The sequence below is a fragment of the Propithecus coquereli genome, unplaced genomic scaffold (assembly GCF_000956105.1).
Source record: "Propithecus coquereli isolate 6110/MARCELLA unplaced genomic scaffold, Pcoq_1.0 Scaffold142, whole genome shotgun sequence".
Taxonomy (NCBI): domain Eukaryota; kingdom Metazoa; phylum Chordata; class Mammalia; order Primates; family Indriidae; genus Propithecus; species Propithecus coquereli.
This window is the reverse complement of record NW_012138525.1, coordinates 1550244-1568077: the sequence shown is the minus strand read 5'-3', so window position 1 is coordinate 1568077 and position 17834 is coordinate 1550244. Positions and strand designations below refer to the sequence as shown.

Genomic DNA, 17834 nt, shown 5'->3' with positions numbered 1-17834 from the left:
ACCTTATTAAGCTGTCTTGCAGGTCATGTACCATCTCCGCCCGCCTCCGCATCCTGTATCCCTCACTTTGGGAGATGTTGCGGGTTATGATGAGTTTTATGGTGAGGGAGGGTCCGGCAGGGGCCGACGGAGGCAGAGGTTGTGAAAGGCGTCCCCAAAGAGCAACGTTCGGCCTCGCACCGACACCGCCTCTCAGTGTCAGCTTCAGGAGAAGGGGCCGAGCCACAGCACCATCCAAGCAGCGGGGACAGCATATGCAAAGGCCCAGAGGAGAGCGAGATCAGAGCACATGCCAGGCAGAGACATGGAGAGAGAGACAGAGAGACAGGGAAAGACTCAGACATAAAGGAGGGGACACCAAGAGAGAGCCAGAGAGGTGGAGGGTCATGTGCAAACACCAGGTACACGCACGCACACACACAGAGGCAACCTCACCTGTGCTCATCCTGGAGCTCAGCTGGCAGTTGGAGAGGCCAGAACGTCTCCTGCTCCCCAGGAGCCGGGACTGGTGGGAGGGGCTGGCCAGGAGGGGGCCTGGCAGAGCCGGGGCCAGGGAAGGACGCCTGGAATTGGGCCGGGAGAAAGCGACTGCCCGCCCTTGGGCAAACTTCTCCCCACCTGCATTGCCCAGGCCTGTCCAGCTCTGACAGCCCGTGACTCTCTGTTATAGTCGTTACAATATGCTTCTCGGATTCTGCTGGTCTTTTATGCATTTTTAATAAGCTAGGGTCAATGTTATCACCCAAAGTTGATGGCAATCTTTTCTTTATGTAGCTGATATCTAAAAATATCCCTTCCTCAGGCCAGCGGTGTGGAGTACATTCCTAGTTCCATACAGCTGGGGTGTTCCTCTGCAGCTAGCTCAGTGGGATGTCAAATTGGAATTCAGAAGAAGAAAATTAAAACTTTCCAAGGTCAAATACATTTTGCAGACAAACTTTCGTTAGACAAAGTCAAGTAGGTTTCTTTCCTGCAGGACTTGTCAGAGCCTTTAACATGCTAATAAGCACTGTGGCCCTGGGTGGGAGAGGCCAGGGAGCAGGGTGTGGGGGGATTTAGAGAGCATCATATGCTTGACCAAAAAGGTTTAGGCACATGACAGGAACTTTTCCTGCTAAGGACCATCCCCGGGTGTTAGTGTCCCCGGGAAGAAGAGCCCCCAATGCGAGCAGGTGCCTGCCATCCCACTCTGCCTTTCCCAGAGCTGAGCACACAGTAGGCCCACAGCACGCATACACGGTAGTGGAGGGGTTAGAACTCCGGGGAAAGAGTGAACAGGCTTTTTCATGCTCCATTTATTTCAGCTCGGTGCCGCGGTAGACCCTCGGTAGGGGTGGTGTCCGAGTGGTGGGGGAGGTTGGGATTGAGTAACAGACTTCAGCAGCCCCGCGCCGCGCATTGCAAGCGCGTTCCGGGGATAGACGCCCTTCGTCCTGGGAAATGAGCTTCGCAGACGGGTGGGCGGCGTGGAATGTGAGCAGCCCCCCGCCCAGTCCTCCGCCTTTCCTCCTGCCTTCCCCACCCTGGCCCGACTTCATGTTTTTAGATAACATTTTTTTAAAATAGACCTTATGTTTTTAGAGCCATCTTAGGTTCACAGCAAAACAAAAGGAAGGCGGAGACTCCCCATGTACTCCCCGCCTCATACGGCGCAGCCTCCCCCGCGTCAGCATCCCCCCGGAGTGGCCCATTTGGGACCGTGGACGAGCCCACACTGACGCCTCATCATCGCCAAGTCCACAGTTGACAGTAGGGTTCCCACTTGGTGCTGGACATTCTGTGGCCGAATGTATAGTGACACGTGTCCACCACGACAGCATCACACAGAGCAGTGACACCGCCCCGAAAACCCCCCGTGCTCTGCCAAATATTGGTAACGTTTTCATCTGCTCACTGTAGAGAGTGTAGAAAACATGGAAAGTGACAAAGAAGAAAATGAAAACCATTTCTGATCCCGTCCCTCCCTCCCTAACCGGCCCCCCCGGGTTCCCGGATTGGTTTTTTTTTGGGTTTTTTGTTCCGGTTTTTTTTCCTTTAACCTTACCCTTTGGTACCCCAGTTGTTTGCAATCCATGCTCCATCCCATGTTAACCTTTTGGACTCTGGGGTCAGGTATCTCTGAGTTCCAGTCCCAGGCATGCTTTGGGGCAGCCCCGTGACTCTGGGCAGAGGCCCGACCTCTCTGAGCCTCCACTCCCTCATCCGTAATGCGCGGTGACGATGGCACCGCCTCTTGTGGGTTAGGGGACTGGACGAGACCCTGCCCGGCGCACGGCGAGCCCTCAGCAGCTGTGGTCTTTTTCACGCCTGCTGGGAACGTTCCCCGCGGCTGGGAACAGCCTCTGACAACATGGTGCCTAATAGTTCTAGAATATTCCGTGTCCCGGACGCACCTTCACTCCCTGCGCCGCTCCGCAGGCTCATGCCAGGGCAGCGAGGCAGCCGCAGGGAGGAAGGCGGCCCAGGCGGCAGGAAGCCGCAGACGGGGGTCGGCGGCTGGTGTGGGGCTGGTGGACCTACGGGCCCCCAGTTTCCCCGCTGAGATCCTTGCCTGGAAGGCGGCCCCACGGAGCCCGGTCCCCAGTCCGGTGGAGACCAAGGCAGGGCAGGGGGAGGCGGTGAGGGCGCAGATGAAGGGCCCAGCAGGACGTGAGGACACAGCGCTGCAGCGTGTGGCCGCAGCTGAGGGGAGACGAGTCTGTCTGTCTGGGCCGGTTCGAGGAGTGCAATGTGGGAGACAGAAAGCCTCACCTAGCCAGGGGGAGGGGCGGGGTCCTGTCGCCTAAACGTCGGGGTCTCTAGACGAGGAGGGCCAGGCAGGGGGAGATGCTGCACGCCCAGGCGTCACTGGCGGTCCCCACCCTGGTCCGGGCCCCATGCACGGCGTCCCGCTGGTCTCGCTGCCTGAGCACTCGTCCGCCAGACAAACCGTCCTCCGTGGAGTGGCCACGGTGATGTAAAAACATGAACCAAAGCAGGACACGTCAAACTCGCCAAAGGCTGTCAGTGGCTCGCAGGGTGAAATCCAGCCTGTCTCACGGCCCGGCCTCATCCCACCGCGAGCCTCTGCTCCGACCTCACGAGCTGAGCTCTTCTCAAGGTCCTGTCGGCCGCAGGATCTTCCCTCACGCTCTTGCCTCCTTCTAGAAGGTTCTCTCCTTCTGGCCTGGCAACTTCTGATTCTCTTTCAAGTCTTAGTTTAAAACTGTTCTTCCTAGAAACCTGTCCTGCCCCCCGCAGACCAGGTTAGGACCCCCGGCCCCGATACCTTCTCCTTTGTGCAACACCGGGGCTCTTAGAACAACTGGAAGTTTGTGTGATGATTGTTTTTTAATTAATAGATTTTATTTTTGGCAAAGTTTTACGTTTACAGAAAATTGAGCAGATAGTACAGAAAGTTAACCCCTTCTCCCCTGCACGGGTTTCCTTGTGAACATCTTGCATTTGACATCTGTTACAATTATGAGCCAACTTTGATACACTGTTATTAACTGAAGCCCATAGTTTACATCACAGTTCACTCTGCGTCTCAGAGTTCTGTGGGCTTTGACATTCGCATAATGTTACTTTACGATGCATACAGCATCATAAAGCGTTTCACTGCCCTAGACACCCCCTGTACTCTGCCTGTCTGTCCTCCCTCCCGGCTCCCTCAGGTCACTGACATTTCCACTGTCTCCCTGCGAGACCCTGTGCCCCATCAGGACAGGGACCCGTCTGCTTTGTTGACCGTTACACTCACTGTTCCCAGCTCAGAGGCTGCCACAGAACAGGTGCCCTGTAAATGTTTTTCTTTGCATATTTTAATAAAAAGAAGATTCTACTAAACCCGTTGTTCTGCAATTTGCTTTTTCCAAATATTGACAGTATACCTTGGAAATCTTCCGGTGTCAGAGTATAGAGCACTGTCTCTCTCTCTCTCTCTTTCCCCTTTTATTATGGGGAATTTCCAACACACAAAGGAAGAGAGAATCTGATATGATGAGCCGCCGTGTATCTGTCATGTAACTTCCGTCGTCAATTGGTGGCCCTTCCTGTTTCATCTGTTCCTTGGCCTGTGTTCCCCCTCTCAGTGTTATTCTGAAGCAAATCCCAGTTATCAGATAATTTTTCACCTGTAAGTATTTCTGTGTGTTTCTCTAAAAGAAAAGAAATTTCAAGGCCAGGTGCAGTGGCTGAGGCCTGTAATATCAGCACTTTGGGAGGCCGAGGCAGAAGGATCACTTGAAGCTAGGAGTTTAAGACCAGCCTGGGCAACATAGCAAGACCCCATCTCTAAAAAAAAAAAAAAAAGTTTAGCCAGGCACCGTGGTGGCACACACCTGTAGTCCCAGCTACTTGGGAGGCCAAGGCAGGAGGATCACTTGAGGCCAGGAGTTGGAGGTTGCAGTGAGCTGTGATGGTGCCACTGCACTGTAGCCCAGGAAACAGAGCTAGACCCTGTCTCAGGGGAAAAAAAACAAAACAAAACTTAAAAACATAACTATGATACTATCATCACCCCTCATAAAGATTAATTTAATATCATCAAATATAGGCAGTGTCCAAATTTCCAAGTGTCTCGTACATGCACCTGCCATTTGTTTATTTGATTTCGTAGGTTGTTTGAACCAAGACGCAGAGGCGGTCCACGCCCTGCCACCAGATGATATGCCTTTGAGGTTTCTCTTAATCTAGGTCCCTTCTCCCTCTGGATCAGTTTTTGTCCCGTGCCATTCATCTGTTGACAAAACTGGGTCATCACTTCTGGAGTTTCCTCCGGCTGGATTGCGTCCCCTGGCGTTTGGTGTGTGGTTCTGTATTTCCTGCGAATTCGTGGCTGGGCCCAGAGACTCCATCTGACTCAGGGGCGATTCATTTTGGCAGGACGGCGTGGTGGGGGTGTGGGAAGCTCTCTCTGCTCGACTCACTGTGATGCTCTGTCCTGTCGCTGCTCGGCGCCTGCAGCCAGGCCTTCGTTAGGGACCACTGATTCCATCATGAAATGCTTCTATAAAAAGAAACTTCCCCCCGTCAACTTCTGGTTACCCTGCGGTACCGTCTATGTAGGACAGGCGAGATAAATGCTTGCTGCTTTCCTTTATTTACCGGTTTTCAGAATAATGAGTTGCCTATAAATATTTGAATGAATGAATGAATAATACATGTGTGGACGAACTGACAGGGGCTTGGGAGTTGGGGGTTCTTTCTGTCACCCTCAAGACCACGGGCGTGGCCACCGCTGACAGCAGAGGTGCAGCCTGTGGCCAGGTCCCTGTCTGCACAGCGAGGGGCTGGTGGCAGCCCTTGCCACCTGTCCGCCCACCTCAGCCAGAGCTGGGGCTATCAGAAGCCACGTTGCTAAAAATGCAGCATCTGGGACAAAGGAGACTTGTCACCTGCCCCAGCTGAGAAGCAGAAATCCTTGGAACCACCATCAAAGAGGGGAGTAAACCAGCAGCGGTGAGTCCCGGGGCAGCCTTCAGAAGACGGAGTCGATCCCTCTGTGCGAGGGTGGATCTGGGCGTTTCTGTGCCGAAGGAGGTGGTGCAGGATGGTCTGGTGGCCTCCGCGGTCCTTTCAGGCCAGCACCTTCCTGGGCCCCTCCCGTGGGGCTCCCCTTCCCCGCAGAAAGCCTGCCCTCGAGCCCTCTGACGCCGCTCCCTCTCGTGTCTCCCCAGGTGCAAGTGCAACCTGCACGCCAACCTGTGCTCCGTGCGCGAGGGCAGCCTGCAGTGCGAGTGTGAGCACAACACCACCGGCCCCGACTGCGGCAAGTGCAAGAAGAACTTCCGCACCCGCTCCTGGCGGGCCGGCTCCTACCTGCCGCTGCCCCACGGCTCTCCCAACGCCTGTATGTGCCGTACCGCACCCGGGGGCTGCGAGACAGGGTGGCTGCGGTTTCCCCCACCTGTCAACCCCAGGAGCTCTGGATCCCGCACACGACACATGCACGCATACACACAAGCACATGCATACAGAAACATACAAACATGCATGCACAGATGCACATGCACAAACAAGTACACACACACACACACACTTCGCAAGACCCTCTAGCACGCCTGCATCCTGCTGAACTCTCAGCCACCCCTCTGGCCCTGGTCCACAGGGAAACCCAAGACGCAGGAGGCCCCCTGGGGAGGGCGGGGGTGAGGGGGCAGGGAGCCCCGCTGCAGGAATCAGGATAGCCAGCACCATCCCTGATGAGTGTTGACAGGCTGCCCACGGCGCGCTGCGTGTTCACACCCCCTCCGTCCTCGGAGTGCCCCGGGAAGCTGGGCACCTGTTGTCCATGTCACAGCGGGTCCTCGAGGCCCTCACCGGAGCCCCCTGCCCATGCTCTCTGCCCAGCCCTCTCCTCTCCTCGCTCAGCCGTGCCAGGGAAGCCACCTCGAGGTCTGCCCACACACCTGCATCACCAACACCCTGTGGAGGACGCCCACGCATCGGGGACCCCCGGCTTAGCCACGGGTGTCTCCGTGAAACCACGAATCCCAGCGGGCGCCTGGGCTGCAGTGTCGGAGAGCCCAGACGCCCCCCGGGGTTTTACTGGTGTCTGACCCTTGTCAAGGACTTTGTCCGGGGCCTGAGGCTGCGCCAGGCACTTTAAACGCATCGCCTCACTCCGTCCTCACAACAACACACGGGGTGGGAGTGTCGCTGTCGCCCACTCTCCAGAGGAGCAAACCGAGGCCGGGCGAGCCCCGGCGCCCTCCTAGGTTTCACCACGAGCTACTGGGCCTGGTGCTGCCGCCAGGGCTGGGCAGCGGCCTCCTGCACCCTGGACCGTGCCACCCTGTCTGGGCACCCTCCCTCGATGGGTGAAAGGTTTGTGACTTTAGGCTGATGGAAGCCGAAAGCCGCTCCAAGGCCGTGACAGGCACGTCGTGCGTGTGCCAGGGCAGGCGGCACAACAGGCCTTTGAAGGGATGACTTGCCGGGCACCAAAGCACTCTCAGGTCTTCGAAGGCACAGAGAGCGCTCTGGGTGCTGGCGGCCCGCCCAGCCTGGCTCCCTCCTCCCAGGTCCCTGTCTCTGTCTCTTTGAGGCCCAGACCCTTTCTGGAAGCCTTCCTTTAGTGGTTGTCACTCGCTGACCCACAGCCTCACCTCCCCTTCATCCGTCCTGTGGGCCTCTCCCCGCCCACTGCCCCCCCCTTCTCTCTGGCACTTCTGGCTCTTGTCTTCCGCTTGCCCCTTGCTCCTGGGAGGATTCTGCAAGGGCTTGTGTCTGTCACCTCCTGGGCACCCACAGACCGAGACTCTTACCTACAGGACACATGGGAGGCCCACTGTCACTGCTCCCCCAGGCTGGAGCCACCTCCTTGTCTAAGCTGGGCCATTGCCTTAGAAACCTCTCCACCCCTGCTCCCTGCAGGGGCCCGGCAGCAGCTGGCCGCCCCGCCCCTGTGTCCCCAGGAAGGAGGGGTTTCTCCTGGAGCATTCAGGGGCAGGGTGAGGCTGGGGTGCTCCATGGCCTCAGCCTGAGGCTCTCTCACCCGGGTCTCCCTCCTTCTCCCGGGCTACCAGGAGAAAAGAGCCCAAGTGGCACCAACAGCCAGGGGGCCAAGCTTGGGGGTCACCTGGACTGGGGCCCTGCCCCACCCCCAACACCTGTGCACTTCCCTCCCATACCCTCCCACCTGCTCCCTGTCCCATCTTCCCGCCCGCCCGGGTGGCTCCTTCACCCTCCAGGGGTGAAGAGGCTCAGAGGTCCCCTCGCCTCTCGGTGCCCCCCCAGCATCCTGCCTGGCCCCCAGGGAGCTTCTCTTGGTAACTGCCTGTCCTTGCTTCATTCCTGAGGCCACACCTCCCGAGGTGTCCCCAGGGCCTGATGTGGCGCCTGCCCAGACACGGGTGAAGGAAGGAGTGAGTGTGGCCCGGCTCCTCCTCCCAGGCCTCCCTGGACCGACTGGGAGGTTCTTACCCTGGGACTCCCTCGTCCCTGAGGCACAGCCACACAGACGGGGGACCTGAGCCGTGTCTTGGCCACTCCCAGCTACCATTGTCTGTAGGAGCAGGACGGTGAGAAGACTCCCTCGTGGGTTGTTGTGAGGACCAGGTGGCTCATGCGTGGGCACACACGCACCCTGCCGGGCACCCGGAAAGCACTCAGCGCCTGGCAGCCACTACGATGGCGTTTCAGGAAGTTATTCGGCCGTCCCTAGTTTCTCAGACAGGAACACGCTGCACACGATTCCTTGTCCTGCACTGGAGGGCCCAAAAGTCCAAAATCTTAAAAGAGGGGTGTGTGTGAAGCTCCCAGTGGGGTGCTTGCACCTATCAGAACGTCCCCAAGGGTAAGTCAGGGCTCTGAGACTCAGTTTCTCCATCTGCAAAGTGGGCTAATTAGCAGCTCCTCCCTCTCAGGGCTGTGGTGAGTGTGAAATGGGGTAACCACCCAAGCCCCAAGTTTCCTTCCCTTTGGCAGAGGGAGAGACACCTTGATGCACCCCCTGCCTCACCCCCCTCAGGGAGGACACAGCCAGGCCCCTTCCTCCTGGGCAGCCAGCTCTGTGACCCTCTCTCTCCCCACAGGTGCCGCTGCAGGCTCCTTTGGCAGTAAGTACACGTCTGGGTCCCCCAGGGAGGGTGACGGGCCCCCGCTGCACGAGCCTCTTTGCATGTCCTGGAAGGAGCTGGAGAGAAAAGAAGGGGCTTTGGCGTCCCTCGGGCCTCTCCGCTGCCTCCTCTAATCCCGCCCCATCTGCTTCTCCTCCCTGAGTCCCATCGCGTTGTCATTGTGCTGTGACCCCATCGCGTTGTCATTGTGCTGTGACCTGCGGCCCCCGCAAGTCCCTTCCCCCAGGAGCTTCATCGGTGCTGCTTTGGAAAGTGGGACGGGACTTTTCGCAGGTCCCCTTGACCCCTGGGTGGACTCCTCCTCCTCTCTCACCCAGAGCTGGGAGGAGAGTCTCCTGCCAGGCAAGAGTGGGGTGACCCTCCTCACCGACCAGGGCAGAGTCCACCCCCAGCCTGAACGTGGGGGGCAGCCTCCCTCTGGCAGCCCCTGCAGCGGCTTGGCCCGTGGAGGGCTGGGGAGACTGCCACCCCTGCCCTGGTCATCTGGGCCAGCTCAGGGCCCAGGGCATGGCAGACCGAGGAGGGGGCATCTGCAGGAGGGCCTGAGAGCTGTCGAGGAGGGGGAGGGCAGGCGTGGGTGCCCATGGGTGGTCAGCAGGCGACAGCCAGACAGCCCATGCAGCACTCACCCAGCCCAGGCTCAGCTCTCAGCTGATCCCTGCAGGCCCCGCCCCCACCCACGCTGAGTCAGCGGGAAACCACTGGCCCACCCCAAATCTCAGAAATGTTCTGGGTGTGCCAGTCACCCTCCACCCTCTGTGGGGCTCCACGTCACGCAGGTGGCCCCTCCCGACCCGGGCTGTCCCCGCTGGGCGCAGAAGGAAGCTGGCCCCTGGAGGGGACGTGGACCTGTGCAGCGTCGTAAGTTGCGTCTCTGTGGTGCCGCCACCCCTGCTGACTTCTGCACCCTCTCGCTTTTCCGATCTCTCACCAGGCATCAGCAGGTCCCAGAAAGACCCTGTCCCCAAAGGCCCTGTGGCCACCGTGGCCATGAGGGGGGGGCTCACCACTTCTGCCCCCTCCACACCCACTGCCACGGCCCCCACGGCCCCCAGCACCCCACAGCCCACAGGTGGGTGCCAGAGAACAGCCAGTGGCCCCTACTGTCCCGCCTGCTCCTGCTTCTAGCCTGAGTCCCTGCCTCTCTGTGTGTGTGGGGGGGTAGCCCTGGGGAGAGCAGGGGCTTGGGTCTTAGTGTATAGATGCTAGAACCCTGGAGCCACAAGGGCAGGGACCAAAGGGGCCTCCAGGCCATCTGGGCCAACCTGTCACCAAGCCCCAACCCGGGGATCCAGGGGCCAGTTCAAGCTCCAGAAAGCTTCCTCCTGCCTCCTCCTGCCTTGCTTGGTAGGGCCCCACACCAGTGCGGTCAAACGGATGGGGGACTTGGCAGCAAGGCCACCCTGACATTCAGCCAAAGATGGGGTCTTGTCTCCCGATGGAGCTTCTGCCTTTGTATTCCCTGGAGCTGGCCCAGGCCCTGCCCCCAGCCCCTCTGCAGCCCAGCCGACCTTGGGGCTGGGCAGAGCAGGGTTAGCCCAGAAGGCAAACTTGTCCGCCCGGCAAGGCAGAAGGAGCATCTGGAGCCAGGTTTGACACCTGGATGCTGGGCCCTGGGGGGGCTGTGCGCAGGGCCGGGCAGGGGCTGCAGCTGCAGACAGGCATGGAAAGCGGGTGGTTCTCGCTCCCTCCTGCAGGCGGCACTGTGCACTTGAGGCCTGGGCTGGGCCCTGGGCGCATCTGGACGCTCACCAGACTCTGCCCACGGCAGGTGCCAGGAGTCGGAACGGACTGGTCCTTCCCTAGGTGCTAGGAAGATGGTGGCTGAGGGGACTTCCTCCTGCTCCCCGCCAGGGAGGGGTGCCCTGATGGCGTTCCCCCACCCTGCAGGGTGGACCCGGCCTTACTCCTGGGGCAGTGTCCTTCCTCTCTGATTCGAGGAGTCCTGCCTCTACCCTCCCTCCCCATGGAGGGGCAGCATTTCTCAAGGGCAGAGACCCCCTCCTCCTCCATCAGCCCTGGGACCCAGCCACACTCAGCCTCTCTTCCCTCAGCCTGTTGGGGGTGGGGCGCTCAGCCTCCCCAGGCCGATGGACCCCGAGAGAGAGAGTGCTGTCCTCCCTGGGCTTCGCTCAGGACTTCACATCCCCTTTCCCCAGCCCTCCTTCTCCACGGGAGGTGTCTGCAGGAAGCAGGGCCTGGCCAGGAGATTGGAGGATTCTGGGGAGCCTCCTGCCCCAGAAATCCTCCTTGGGGTGGAGGACAAAGGTCTCTCGGAGAGTTCTGGGTATAGGGTGGCCGAGCTGTGTGAGTCTGTGGTGGGCAGAGGGAGCAAAGGTAGCCACGGCAGGTCCTGTGTCTGCCTCCACTCGGGTGTGTCTGGGTGGGAGGCCAGGCACCATTGCACGTGTGTGAGCACATGCGCGTACACACACACGGACATGCACACACACGGTTGAGGAAGTTCGAATCCACTTTCAGAGCTGCTTCTGGTTTGGTGCAAGGGCAGCCACAGGCAGACTGAGCAAAGTTGGGAGTGAAAGAGGAAAAGTCAGAGGCCAGAGTGGTGAATCCGGAAGAGCTGAGGTTTAAATTGTGAGGGTCCCCAGGACGCGGTCAGCTCCCCCTGTGCCAGCAGAGGGGCACTAGGGAAGGAGGTGGCTCCAATGTGACAGTCCGCGGCTGGAGCAGCCACCACCCGGAGCCCCCATTAGTAGCGATGATCATTCCAGTTGCTCAGAGCCAAGCTCCAGTGATCATATTCCTTGTGGCTCTGGGAGGTGGAGGCTGCTGTTGTCCTGGTCCCAAAGGGGGGAAACTGAGGCTTAGGAAGCAGCACCTGGATTTTGTGGTATGTAAACTATACCTCAATCAAGCTGTTCTAAAAGAAGAAAAGGGAAAGAAAAGCAGCAGCTGCCCAAGGTGTGGGACCGTGAAGGTGCAGGACTTGCGCTCAGCGCACTGCCCGACGCTGCCCCGGCCCCGCCACCCGCCACCCAGTGCCCCTGCCCCAAGGCCTGGGGCTATGAGGTGGTGCCACCTTTAAGGCCTGGCTTGCACGGCTCCCGAATTCAGAAGGAACAGACGGAGCTGCCATCTGGTCTCGGCACAGGACACAGGCCACTGCCAGAACTTGCTTCCCTCACACCTGAGCGTGTCCCTGGGGGCCCGGCGGGGAGCCCTTCCCTCTGCAGCCCCCAGTCCCCCGGCCCCCAGGGGTCCCGAGTCTCTCCCGGCGCTTCCCAACAGTCCAGCAGGCCCGAGCCCCTGGCCCAGATGTTTCTCCCCCTGCCAGTGTCAAGCTATCGGGAGAACAGCAGCTGCCGGGCAAAAAATGCCCCTCAACCCCACTGATCCCACCCCAGGCCCGGCCCATGAGGGCGGGAGACAGACTCCAAAGCAAAACGCCTCAGGGCGGGTTCTCTGCGGCTCTCATTAAGCCCTTGCCAATTTGGGTCTGGTGGCCTCGTTCTTTGTTGAACACCAGATTAGTGTCAATTTGATGTCCAGAGGCTCCCAGCTCCCGGCTGGAAAGTCCGCTGTACTTCTTAGCTGGTAGATTTTCTTTTTCTTCCCCTGCCAGCCACCACTGTGTGTAATCCCTTTAAGGAGCAGGAAGCATCAGACCTCTCCCCAGTCCCTCTGGGTCGGTCCTTTGAAATGCTGCTCAGGCAGCTCCCAGCCTCCCAGCCTAGCTGTGTGTGCAGTTAGTCTAGGGGTTGAGCACTGTGGCATCTGGGGGTTGACTCACGTTGCGATTCCTGGTGTAAATGGGCCCAAACCAGGGCTCGGGGAGGTGGAAGGGCGGCGGCCAGGCAGGTGAGTCAGATAATGGAGGAGGCGCCCGTCCCTGGCCTGGGGCGGACCGGAGGCCTTCCAGGGCCTCTGCACACGTCTGAGATCTTGGCCAGAGCACACACTGTGCTCTGCAGCCATTAGCCAGAGACTGCAGCCCAGAGACAGGACCTGGTCTAATTCTGCGCCTCAGCTGGAACGGGGATCACACAGGGAGGGTAGAAGAGCCCCCCAAACCAGGGATCCCACTGAAGAACAGACCGCCTAAAGTATGCAGATTCTCAGGCATGGCGGTCCCTCCCCTCTGGGTGAAGTCTGCGTGTGCCCTTGCAGGCTGCTGTAGTGTAGGCACTGCCTGTATTGTAGATTTGGACCTAGTTCTTTTAGCTGTGTAGACAGAGCCTGTCCTTCTAGAGCTGCTGCTTATAAAGGGCCTGAGGGGGTGCGTGTGATGCCTCAGTGTGTCCCCAGGCCCCCCCGCACATAACTTGGTTTCTTCTCTTCTCCCCCCAAGAGTGGACCAGGCCATCCACGGCTGCCCCCCTCTGGGAGAGCACCCCCTGGGCCCAGGTGTCCTCCAGAGCAGAAGGTATGGGGGGCAAGGCCGGCCATAGGCCTGAGACCCCAGGGAGCCCCTTCTTAGACCCTTAGGCCCCCCCCCGTAGTGGAAGTAGCAGGTGCGTGTGGTGGGGACCCGGGGCGGCAGGGGACCGCAGGAACTGCGAGGAGATGGTGCCTGGGGAGCTCTGGGGCACGGCGTTGCGGGGAGGGGCCTCTGCCCGCCGCCAGCTCTCCCTGTGTAGAGAGGTCCAGTGTGACATCTCAAACCCAAGCTGTTTTCACCCACGCCCCTCCGAGGGCTTCAGACTCAAGTGGAGACTCTGCCCCTCGCTGCGGGACCCTCCCTCTCCAGCCACTCTTGCTAACAGGACGCCTGGGCGGCCAATGGAGCCCAGAGTCAGACAGGACGTCCCAAGGGAGCTGGGGCAGCTGGACCTACGGGAGGGCGACGCGGTGGATGGAGGGGAGGCAGGGCCAGCGGGCAGCAGCGGGCCTGACGGGGAAGCCGTCGGCCGAATGAGGGCAGGGAGGGACGGCAGGAGGCACTGACCACCGAGCTGGGGGCCGCACTGTCCCACTGCTTGGGAGGAGACACACTGGGGCCTGCCTGACTCTCTAAGGAGGGCAGCTGTCCCAGCCCAGCTCACCTGCTCCCGGACATCAGGCCCTAATTCTGCCCCTCCAGCACCTCAAGTTCTCCTCCTGCCCCTGCAGTGAGCAGGCCTTTGGGCACCCTCTGCTGGCAGGTGGCTCGGAGCTGGGACCACAATTAGCGAGGGTCCAAGGTTCGGTTCCTAGCAACTTGGAGGACCCAGAGTCGGGGCGTCCTCTGGTGATGGAGACAGGTCGAGCCGGCTGCCCTGGACCAACTGAGGCACCACAGACTCCCAAAGGGAAGCCAAGGCAGTGACACTCTGGGACAGTGGCATGCTTGCCCACAATGTGGGGCTGCAGCCCCGGGGGTCCCTGGGCAGGGGAAGACAGGCGCCATCTGTGTTCATGGCTTGACGACACTTGCCAGTGGGAATTCAGAGACGGTAAAGGATTCACTCTGGCTGGAGGGGGGAGTTTGCTCCAGAAAGGAAGGGAGATGCCAGAGTCTTTAATGCTAGGTTCAGATTCCGGATTTGATGCTCCAGGGAGTTTGAAGGGGCGAGGGGCAGAGCAAGGGAAGGGCCTGCAGAGCGATGCTGTCAGTCTGTCAAAAAACCGCTCAGCATCCAAGCAGGTCCTAGCACGGTGTGGGGTGCTGGAGGACACGGAAGTCATTTGCGGGGTTACTCCAGGCAGGTGTGCAGGTGGTCCTAGGGAGGGGACCCAGGGCGGGGCTGGTGCAAGCTTGTGGGTGTGCTGTGTCACTTTCCAGCAAGTGGAAAATGCGTCCACCTCGCTGGGCTCTAAGAGGGGCCTGGCTCCCAACCTGAGGGCGCTGTGCGTTGGGGCCAGAGTGGCCTCTCCCTGCTTCAAATCCGGGCAAGGGATGAGGCTGCCCCAGAGCTGGCCCGGGGTGCTTTGGAAGCCTTTTCCGGGCAGCTGGACCATGGCAGATGAAAGAGCCTGTTTCTCATCTCTCCAAGCCATGGGCACGTCCGCTGCTGCCCCTGCCCCTGCTAAGGGCTCCAAACTTTTCCAGCTCAAGCCCAAATCTCCTCAAGTGATGCCTATTGAAGAATTCCAAGGTAAGAGGGCCCCGGGCCACATCAGCTCTCCCTGCCTCCTCTTCCCCCACCTCTACTACGGACGGGGGGCTGGCGCCCGGCTCAGAAAACCGCCCCCGGAGTAGCTGGGTCAAGGTCAGACGGAGTCTCTCCTCCTTCCCCAAGGGAGCGGGGAGCAGGTATGAGTCAGAAGCCAACTCGGGCACAGGGGGCAGGCACACAGCAGGCAGAGCAGCTGCCAGAAATAACCTGTCCTGGCTCCCCTGGGAGGTGTGGCCCAGGGGCTCGTCTTGGTTGAAGCAGAATCTGGGACGCGCGGGTCACCAGCACTGCTCTCTGGGACACTTGGAGGGTGCCTGGCCTCCTCGTTGACTCTGGAGGGCCAAGGCAAAGGGGGCAGGGCCGGGGGACCCACGGGTGGGAATGCCACCGCCTCTCCTGACACACCTCACAGGCCATTTCTCCAGGGTCTGAAATGCCTCTGGCCACCGAGGCCTGGGTCAGCGCCCCCATCACGGGGAGGCTGGGTCCTCTGGAGATACACAGATGGTGTTTCAGGAGGGTGGCGGGTGCCCTTCCTTGCACGGGGGCAGCCACATCAGCTCTCTTGCTTGGCGTCAGGAGGTGTTGAGTCCCTTAGGAGGGACACCAAAGGATGGCCTCCTTCTGCGGCAGGGAAGGTAACCCTCCTCACCAACCCCCACCCCTCCGTGATGTTGGGGGACCCACCTCCAAGCCCTGAGAGCCTTGCCCAGGCGGTCCCGGCGCTGGCCCGGTCCATGCAGCAGAGCCAGTTGTGCAGGGCTCGGCCTGAGGACCACATGGGGCGGGGGAGGAGGCAGCGGGACAGTGCGTGGATGGAGATGGTCCTGGGTGTGGAGCCGCGTGCCTCCCGGAGCAGCAAGTGAGAAGCCAGGCCAGGGCCGGGAGGAGGCAAGCAGACGCCCAGGGTCCTGCCAAACAGACACACTGTGGGCAGCTCAGGCTAACGAGAAAGGGCGGGCATTTCCCTCCCAACCGTCTTCCAAAGCAGCATGGGAGGAAGCTCCTGGCCCGCTGCATCTTGTGCAGCATTCATGCGTGCACTGGCTGGTCTGTGGAGTCGTTGAGGACACGATGGTGGCGCTGTGAACCCGGCACTGCCTGCCCCAGGCACAGTCTGGCGGCATGACCCTGTCCTTGCATGAACCGCTTTCTAATCCCTTTGACGCATGGGCATCCTTCAGAGAGCGCTTGGCCCTGGCGCCCGGCCAGGCGTCAGCAGGTGCCCACTGGCCCCCGTCCCCTGCCCACGGGGCCAGGCGGGAATTCCTGGGCCTTCTCGGCTTCTCCTTCGGGCTGGAAACTGGCAGGCCTGTGTCTTCTCCAACGCTCCGGCAGGGTCGGAGGCCCAGGGCGTCTTCTAGGTCCTTCTCCAAAATGTCTCCCTCCCACCCTGCATGTCCTGGGGGAGTCTTTAATCTGCCTGTGCCTCAGTTTCCCTGAATGCTCACTGACCGTCAGTGTTTCTCCCGCTCGGCCGGCCTAGACTGTGAGTGCTACGGCCACTCCAACCGCTGCAGCTACATCGACTTCCTGAACGTGGTGACCTGCGTCAGCTGCAAGCACAACACGAGAGGCCAGCACTGCCAGCACTGCCGTCTGGGCTACTACCGCAACGGCTCGGCCGAGCTGGACGACGAGAACGTCTGCATCGGTGAGGGGGCGCGGACGCGGCACAGGGAACTCACTGGAAAGCCCGTGGGGCACACGGCACTGTTAGGTCTGGGGACCCCTGTGTCAGAACCAGCTGGGCAGGCTGCGGGAATCCCAGTTCCAGGGCCCATGCCAGCTGGGCGTCTTTAGGACAGAAGCCCCAGAATCTGCTCGTTAATGGCCTCCCCGTGCAGTTCTCCCCCAGGTGCTGGAGTTGCAGAGCCACAGGTCGGAGCCAAAGGCCGGGTTCTAGAGATCGCCCTGCTGCGTGCCTTTGGGCAAGTCCCTTCCCCTCTCTGGGCCTCGGCTCTTGCTTCCACTCATAAGGTCGGCAGGTGGATCAGATCAAAGGTTTTCCATCCTTTTTGCTGCCAGAGCTTTTCCTCAAATGCCTTTCCAAGCAAAGGTCCAGCTGTGCTTGGCCCTGATAGGCACCAACCAGGCTCTGCCCCAGAACTGGCTTGGAGCTAAAGAAGGGATCCATTAGGCCTTGTGCAGGGGACAGGCCATCCCAAAGGCCAAACCCTTGCCCCCCCCCCCCCCGGCTTGGGGGGGTTGCCCGGCCTTGCTTGCCCTTTTTTCCGTTCCGGCCCCTTTGGGTTTTTCCCGCGCCCCGGCCCGGCCGGGGCCTTGGGCCCTTTTGGCCCCCCGGCCCCAGGCCAGCTCTGGCGGCAGAGGAGAGGCTCCTGCAAGGCTGGAGCTGTCAGCCTGAATCATGGCCGTGGCCTCCGGATAATTCCATCAACTCTAAAGTGATCAAGATGAAATTGTGCTGCGATGTTATGCGGGGCCAGCTGCAGGGACAGGGCAGGGGCTCTGGATCCAATTAGAGGTGCCCCCACCCAGGCTCCCTCCTCTCCCTCTCTCTGCCTCCACCCCCAGGCCCAGCACTGGGCTTCAAGGACTCCCAGAGTGGGGGACATTCACCCCCTCCCACGGAGCAGAGGCGCAAGGAAACCAGCTGGGGCCGGGTGGGAGGAGAGGTAGGCCTCTGGGGCTGTTCCTCCAGCGCGCTGGAAAGGAGCTACAGATGGGAGCCACCCCCCACAACAGCCCCATGGACAGATAGGTGCCCCGTGGCCTCTGCTGAGGCGCCTGCCACCTGTCAGGGTCATAGCTCTTTGGGTCTGGCAAAGATCCAGTCCCTTCCCCTCCGGTTGCCCGGAGAGGGGAAGGGGCTGGCCCAGGCCATACCGGCGCCAGGGCCAGGGGAGGGAGAGGGGTTGCTGGATGCCAGGGAAGGAAGGCAGGACTCCTGGAGGTCTGGAGACCCCAGGCAGACCCCGCCGCCATCCAGCGGAGGAATCTCCCGGAGGATGCCAGGGAAACCCGGCTGCGAGGGACGCGGGCTGGGCGAGGTGCGGGGACCGCGCCCAGAGGTCGCCTGACCGCCGTGCATGTGTCCTGCAGAGTGTAACTGCAACCAGATCGGCTCTGTGCACGACCGGTGCAACGAGACCGGCTTCTGCGAGTGCCGCGAGGGCGCGGCGGGGCCCAAGTGCGACGACTGCCTCCCCACGCACTACTGGCGCCAGGGCTGCTACCGTGAGTGGGCGCGGCC

The 17834-nt window shown here is 60.6% G+C and overlaps 1 protein-coding gene across 1 annotated transcript in view; it reads left to right on the top strand.

The window, feature by feature from the left end:
• Window positions 1-17834, top strand: part of NTNG2 (netrin G2) — a 60307-nt gene that overhangs the window by 41474 nt on the left and 999 nt on the right. The window contains exons 3-7 of the mRNA XM_012639643.1: window positions 5661-5833; window positions 8520-8543; window positions 14498-14599; window positions 16107-16274; window positions 17684-17818. Coding sequence (XP_012495097.1) covers window positions 5661-5833; window positions 8520-8543; window positions 14498-14599; window positions 16107-16274; window positions 17684-17818 — 602 coding nt within the window. The remainder of the gene's footprint in view (window positions 1-5660; window positions 5834-8519; window positions 8544-14497; window positions 14600-16106; window positions 16275-17683; window positions 17819-17834) is intronic.